Below are 7,884 nucleotides of genomic sequence, written 5' to 3' on the forward strand. Positions count from 1 at the left end.
AATGAAGTAAACAGCTCAACCAATTCAATTGTGGCCGAGTTGGAAAGGTTGGGGATTTCTTTACAGGAGTAGAAACAGAAACACGGTGTTGAGGTATGCATAAATTGATCCAAACACCTTGATTAAAAAAAAAAAAAAATCCAAAGTCATAAGCCTAGCAACCGTAAATTATTTGACCGCTAAGATTAAAACATTCTATTTTGGGTCATGGAATTGCATCCACTGTCATGGTTTAAAAATATGTGAATTGCGTATGATGGAGCAAAATGTCAATGTTTATGTCATATTGTATTATTAATATCTTATATTAAGCAAAATGACAAAGTTACCCTTCCTATCAATTTCATATGCCTTAGTTTTCCACCCAAAATCTCACATATGAACGTTAGATTAGTCATCTCACATTTCTCAATCTCAACATTTTGTGAGTTCCAAGCAACAAGTTTCGAAAAAAAAAAAGGAACAAAACAGTTAGAGCTGTGACCATTCCCAAGTTTTAGAACATTGCCGAGCATCCATCAGCCCACCCTTCTTGAAGATCTCAACCTAAACTGTAGTTAAAGCAAATAAATAATAACTTAGAAAGCATTTGACATCATTAGATATGTTAAAATTAAAACTACGTTTGGTATGATTTTTTTGGAATGCATTATTAACCTAATGCTTACAAAATGCAGCTTTAGTATATTTGGATTTTTACAGCTTTCTCTGCCTCGTGGCCAACTTTTATACCTTAAATGTGACATGTAAGAATGAGCCTTTGGGTCTTTCAGTCTACCAAATTTAGGCACCTTTTCAATTGCCATGTGAGATATATGGGGCACACAGGGACCCAGAAGGGCCATTCAAGAAACTGAAAAGAAACCAGTAACAGACTACCATGCCAACCTCATCAAGCGTATCCAAAACACTACACATGATGTGTTGGGTTGGCCTTTCCTAATTTCTACCAAACACTAACATAAGGGGAGACCATCCGAGTTCCATCTGCCACCTACCATGCCATGTCTACCATGGAGCTTCTCACGGAAAGAAAGTACCAAACTCTTCTCTAGCATGCGAGATTAAGGGCATGCAAGGATTGGGCCTACAGCAGTATTAGGCATAGTGAAGTAAACATTTAAACTGTTTGGTATACATTCTCGGAATAGATTCTAGATCTATAATACATTCTGAAGCAAGAAAATAGAAAAGAATCTGACGTCTGAATGCGTTTTAGACCCAGAATCTATTCCAATAATGCATACAAACACAACCTCAAACTATACATCAAAATGCCACAACATCCAAGGCAGGGTATTTCTAAGGGAATACTTCGGTTACTCAAATCTGCCATTGCCACTACCATGAGACAAGCAACCATACAACTTTGTCTTCGATTTATTCAGGAAATAAAAAATAAAATAACCCCTACAACCAGTGAAAGGAAAGAGGGAAAACGATGGCCACTGAGGATGCAAAGCATAATCTACAAGAAAAACGAAGACTTCCATGTAGCAGCCAAAGAGATAGTATATGATCTAAGATACATGTAAAACATTGCTTTTCTCTATGCAATGATAATACAACAGACTCAGGCTAAAAATGTTAAAAGGTCCCTTTGATAGCCGCAGCAACTATTTTATCCGGAAGGTTAAATGGGTGGGGCACTTATTGTAAGATTTCATTGCCCAAAATGCAGGACTTTCATATCTAAGACAAAGAAAACACCTAGAGTTGAGTCAGGTTTTGATTACGACAATATACATTAAACCCACCCTATAGCAATTATTCATGGAGTTTCTGGGGGGCATCTGTTGGGCGATAATGTCCCCATGGACTCCACTTTTGAAGCTGATTCTGCAGGACAACAGCAAAACTACCTGGCTTACTGTATTCATTCGGTTTGGTTCAATTTTAAGAAATAAAATGATTGATCATGCATCCATCACATGTCATCACCCGCTGCCAAGCTGTTCCACCACCACTCATTGCCTGAAAATACTTCTCATGCCAGGCATTATATGACTACAATAAGTTACAGCTGTCAAGCGCAACAGACCATCAGTGTATCAGGGACAATCAACTGGAATGAAAAAAGGTTTTGGGAAAAGGGGGGGGGGGGGGGGGAAGGAGCATGTATTTGAAAGCAAATCATTCTCACCTATGTATCATTCATTTAAACAGTCAAGCCTCCATCTCTTGACCTGCAGTTGGTTGATCTTTTTCATCTTCTCTCTTGTCGTCCTCATTATCTTCTTCCTCATCAGCTAGTTTTGTAAGCTCTTCTTGGATCAGAAGCTTTATAGCTGACTTTCTCGAGATGAGATCAGTGTCGAAATGCTGAGCTGAAAGCACGTAGAAGTTGACACCTCAGAGCTATTCAGTGCACCCCCACTATATATTAAGAAGGAAAAAAAAAAAAAAGCAGAGCACCTACTGAGCAGCTTGAGAATGTCAGTGAATGTTGCCTGAAAAAGGAGAGCAATTAAAGCTAAGGTTAGAATCATTAGATTGTGGGTACTAGACGAGCTTTTAAATGCAGGAATGCAAACCACTGTTTGTGTGCCTGTGAATACCACAGGACAGAAAGGCCAGATGCTCCAACTTCAGAATTTCTTTCATTACTGAGTACTGATGATTACGTTAAGCAGCCTACCGTGTTGAAGTCGACTTCCTGCAGAATTTCACAGATTGCAGTCCTTAGTTCATCTTCACTTGGTCCAGGTTCTTCCCCTCTGGATTTATCCTTCCCTTTCACCACCTTTTTACCTTCATAAAATTAGAGACAATTTTAAGGCATTGTTTTTCAGGATGAATACACGAATTAAAAGCATTTAATCCTCATCCTAATCACAACCGCTACACCATGCTGCTGTCCTTGAAAAAAAATAAAGGTAATAGAATGACTTGATTCACATAACAAAGTACTCAAAACGTTGAATGAAAATTTTATTTATATAGATCTCTCAAATGAAATAATGGCTCTCTACCAAAAAGGAAAAAAAAACTGCAGAAGGGTTTTTCTTCAGCCTGAAAACAAATCCACCAGAACTGCAACCCCCCCCCCCCGGGCCCTTTCTTTTTATTGACTGACAAGGCAATTAATTTTCTACTTCAATAAATGAAAGAAAGACAATGGTAAGGTTGTTCGAGTCAGGAAACAGCCTCTCCAAGAAGTGGGGCTGAGGCTGCGTACATTATGACCCTCCCATGATCCTGCAGTGGCGGGAGCCTTGTGCACTAGGTGGCCCTTTTATTGCATGAACGAAAGACAATAGACGAGTTTCTGCTCTTTCATTTATTTAATTTTTTAGGGGGGGTGGTGGTCGGGGTCAGTATTAGTGTATTACCAGCTTTCTCCTTGGTGGCAGATTTCACTGGGTTTGAGGCATTTTTCCTGGTCTCCTCATTTTTCTTCTTTCTTGAAAACACCCTTGGGCTTTTATCACTGCTGTCATTGACTTTAGAATGTTTAGATGATGCTTCTCTTGGAGTTTTTTTTGGCGATGCAGTTGGAGTGGCTTTCCTGGAAGTTGTACATTTCTTCATATTAGTTTTCTCAGCAGATTCCTTCTTCGATGACGATTTCCTCGAACCAGGTTTATGCTCTCTCATGTCTTCTTCAGACTCCTCCATGGATTCATCTTCCTTATTCTCATTCTCAGAATGGTTAAGAACTTCCTCAGGTCCATCATTCTCTTCATCCTCGTCTTCTTCAGACTCAATTTCCGTGTCAGGGGCACTCTTTTTATCCTTCTCTTGGGTGTCTTCAGCGGTCCTTCGTTTCTGTGGAATAAACTCAGAAAAAATTACAGGGAAAACAACATTAAATAATTTTAAAGCTTTACAAACAACCAGGATATACTCATATACATATCACAATGGCTCAAATTCAGAAATCCAAAATGACTTGCATGCCTCTGGTTCTATCAGTATAATAGTATATGTTCCCTTTTAAACGCTATAATATATGCTTCCGCTTTCCTAAAATCTGACCACCATTTCCCACAGAAATTGTAAGGTTCGTTGGATTTCCAACTTTCATAAAGCAAATATATTCAAAAACAATATCAAAAAGAAATGAGTCAAATCCAACGTACATTACAATTCTATCTTAAATAAGCTCATCAGATCTACCTTCTAGACCAATAGAAATCCAAGTAAAACATGGAAACATTTTGATCCCCACTAAAAAAATCCCACTGTCAACACAAATCCTGCAGGATTCACAAAGAAAGATGGATACCCTTGAAGAGAATTTTGCAGAAGCACCACCTGACTTTGATGCGGTTCCCTTGACTGACCTCTTGCGCTTTCTATCTTTACTCGACTGTAGCACAATGAAGAGAAGAAAAATAAGACCAGAGAAGCGACTTTTTCATGATGATAACGTTTGAATAACAAGTTCTACGCAGGGAAAACAAACCTGCTGTTTCTCTGAAATTAAAACATCGGACATTGCACGTGGAGCTGCCAAAAAGTCGATCAACTTCATAACAATATCTTCCTGAAAATGCAAATCAAACTCATTAAAAAGCCAGAATCAGCTTCAAGACCTGAAATGATATTTCAGTTTATCCAGCAAAGTTAAATGAGTGTCCTTCCGTACGTCAATTTGAACAAATCAATTGCTGGGACACCTCAGGGATGATGGGCACCTTGACAAGCAAAAGCTTAGCCACTTCATATGGGCATGCCTGGCCTTGCCATAGGGCTCGTGGATGTATGATCCTAGGTTTAAGTATTCAGCAATATGCCAATATTTCAGTAGAATTTTAAAATATCAGGTCTATGAGCTGCCAGCATGGAAGGGTCAGTATTGCAACCCAAGGAATACAATCATTCAGACAGGAAGATCCACCAACTAGTCAATTATTATAATGGTCATCAACTTGAACTGGGTCATTCAGGCCTCAACAATCTAATCAGTCTTCACTGCCTGGCCAATAATTCCCGAATACTTACGAGCCAAAAGCTTGCATCTTCTATACTTAATATTTTCTAGAGCAAAGTTGTAGAAGTAACACATCGATGTACCTTCCTTATTGCTGTCTTCACAACAGGTATGTCAAGCGCATCACAGAATTCCAGCAACTTCTCCTTGAAGCACTTGTCAAATTTTTCTTTTAATTTCATCCTTTGCTTCTCCTGCACTTCCTTCAAAGTCCATGATTAGAGAACCAACCACAAAGGCATTCAGGTGGCAACTGCCTTATAAACCAAAAAATGAAGCCTATAATACTCTCAACTAAATAGCTAGCCATTCGAGTACATATTCCTTCTTAGCCCTTTGAAAAAAAGGTCAGAAACAAAAGGGTCTGTTTATGTACAGAACCATATATGGTGTGCATCGGCACTTCATCTTGTAGGGGGCAAAAATGGTATTAGAAGTTGTCACTTTATGCTTATTTGACAGCTGACATGACAACTGTGTAGATATACAACTGTGCATATAACCTTTTGCCAAAACAAGAATAAATATAAATTTTTCAAAACAAAATAAATACAAATTTAATCCCTGCCTTATGAATTTCTTTACCTCACTCTCATGCCACACAAAGCCAGAAAACTGGGATATGTTCTTCTTGAAATCAGATGCCTGCAAAAGTTAAAAACAGAACACTGAAGAATCAGCAATTTGGACACTTAATAAACCAACCAGCAGAAGAACAAGTGACAAATGTTCCCATAGAGAGATAGAAAAAGAAGAATAACAGACTGAATTTCAAAAGTAGTGAAAAAACACAATCACATAATTTATTTTGTTCAATAAATGAAATATAGCCAAGGTTCAAGAACTTGTTTCATTTCGGTGATTTCAAAACCACCGAAATTTTGCCCGAAACATTATACTTTTTCCATGTGTTTTGCTTGGCCATTTTGGAGGGCTAAACGAAATTAGCAAAATGAGTGAAACAAAATGACCGGGATGACCAAAATTGGGTCAAAATAGTGCATTTTGTGGGCCAAAATGAGCGAAATTTAGGCAAAAAGACAGAAATATGACCCAAACTGTGTCGTTTTTGTGCTTCATATGCATTTTTGTTCGGTAAAATATATATAAATATATATATCCGAGATGTTGCCAAGTTCTCGAATCATGGATACAGCACAACCACCACCAAAAGTGAGTCCAGTGCACATTCATATAAAAATATAATATGCTCAGAGGTAGCACACTAACACTGCAATTAACATATATGCCCATGGATTCAGGACATGTGATTGATCGCCATTACAGTGATTGAAAGCAAAACCAAAATCAAAACCAATCATATCTTCCATCAAAGAAGTTTAATTGATCAGACAGGGACAACCCACAGACCAATAAGGCATTTGGATAGCAGCGAGTGTGGGGTGGGATAACAGAGAAAGTAAAGTGGAGAGATAATCACTTTAGCATCCCACCCTATGTCGTTTGATTGTCTAGGAATGTTCCGAAGAGAGGCAGAGTGAGGAAAAAAGGGAGGGGGAGAGAGGGCAAAACATAGAGAGGATGAGGAGAGAGAAAGTGGAGAGTTTGAAGCAGGGGGTTAGAGGAGGCTGGTGACTACTGTAGAAAAATTGAACCATACAAGATGTAGAAAGCAAATGGAAATCACAAACAACAATCACACAATGAACAAAAGGATTTGCGTGGTTCGGCAAGATTGCCTACATCTATGGTGAGACAAGATCCTGTTTCACTAGCAATGGAGAATAGGGTTACAGCCGCTCATCCTCACACTTCTCTCAGATTGCAGACAGAGAACGAACCCTCGCTACAAATATATAGCGAACCCTATACAGGAAATTTACCGAAATACTATACAGCCTCCTAAAAAATTTTCTCCATTTCTCTTATCCATACATTAGTAGATTGGTAAGAGTCTGTCTCTGAATAAATGTTTCTCAAGTTTGAATTTAATGAACAAGTTGCGGCTGTATCTAATGCAGGAGCATGATCACAATAGGTCTTGTTGATTTAGGTATCGGAGCTAAACCTGGCCATAGATACCATGGATCCATACAAAAGGTATCTTTTTTTTCAAAAGCTTCAAGCAATTCAAGTACGTTTGCAAATAGTTAGTAAGCATCTTGAGGAGCGTCAATGGAAACCGGCCAATCGCTACCTTTGCTTGAACCACAGGATGATTCCTTCGACAAGTTTATCTCAATCATTGAATATCAAGTGGAAAAGAAAGAAGACAATGTGGTGGTTGAAGATCAAGTTTTAGAAGTAAACAACACTCCGATCGAGATTAATGAGATTATAGAAAAGATTCCAACTGAAAATACTCAATTTGACATTGATCCTAAGGAGATTGTAGCTGTTGAATTTATTCTTCCCACACAAATTATGGAGTTGAGATCATCTCCTATTGCTGATTTTTATGAGAGCGCTGGATTGCCATCAAGTCAAAACAAGTGTTAGATGAGGCCAACTGAGTGGGGATGCTCTTCCAATTCTTAAAACTCAAGGGCGAGTCTTTTCAAACAAGGAGGGAATAATACAAGTACATGATCACCGCGGCCCCAATGGTTTTGGTTTGGGTCAGTTTGGTTGGTTCAGTTTTTGGCCCAAACCTGACCCAGTTCACCTAAACTTATCCAAATGGTAAGGCCCAGTTGAGAAGCTGCTTCAACACCTTGCGGCTTTAGAATTTCTGGATTTTCTGGAATCTTATCTACAGCAATCATGGGATAGTTTTTAGTATTTTAATTCAGTTTAGTTGTTTAGATAGGTTGGGAAAGTTATCTGTAAATCCAGACCTGATTTAGACTTAGTTTCCTAATCTATTTAAATTTCATACTTATCGAGGGAACTTTATTTTAACACACACAAGAGGTTTCCACTTTTTTTATTCATTTTTTACTTCTGTTTCCCCTTTTCAACCAAAAGGAGATGAGTGAAAATACAAG

The 7,884-nt window shown here is 38.4% G+C and overlaps 1 protein-coding gene across 4 annotated transcripts in view; it reads right to left on the reverse strand.

Moving 5' to 3' along the window:
* Positions 1-1,469: 1,469 nt before the first annotated feature.
* Positions 1,470-7,884, reverse strand: part of LOC122070233 (myb-like protein X) — a 12,714-nt gene continuing 6,299 nt past the window's right edge. Inside the window, exons 5-13 of one of the 4 annotated variants that reach the window (XM_042634368.1) lie at positions 5,522-5,581; positions 5,020-5,130; positions 4,409-4,489; positions 4,229-4,312; positions 3,333-3,780; positions 2,639-2,751; positions 2,420-2,450; positions 2,144-2,327; positions 1,470-2,023 (exon numbers count right to left, since the gene is read on the reverse strand). In XM_042634368.1, coding sequence (XP_042490302.1) covers positions 2,167-2,327; positions 2,420-2,450; positions 2,639-2,751; positions 3,333-3,780; positions 4,229-4,312; positions 4,409-4,489; positions 5,020-5,130; positions 5,522-5,581 — 1,089 coding nt within the window. In that variant the 3' untranslated portion in view covers positions 1,470-2,023; positions 2,144-2,166. Of the gene's footprint in view, positions 2,024-2,143; positions 2,328-2,415; positions 2,451-2,638; positions 2,752-3,332; positions 3,781-4,228; positions 4,313-4,408; positions 4,490-5,019; positions 5,140-5,521; positions 5,582-7,884 lie in introns of those variants that run through there. The other 3 variants (XM_042634373.1, XM_042634362.1, XM_042634377.1) reach the window with 3 other exon arrangements.

The sequence above is a fragment of the Macadamia integrifolia genome, chromosome 2 (genome assembly GCF_013358625.1).
Source record: "Macadamia integrifolia cultivar HAES 741 chromosome 2, SCU_Mint_v3, whole genome shotgun sequence".
Classification (NCBI taxonomy): Eukaryota; Viridiplantae; Streptophyta; class Magnoliopsida; order Proteales; family Proteaceae; genus Macadamia; species Macadamia integrifolia.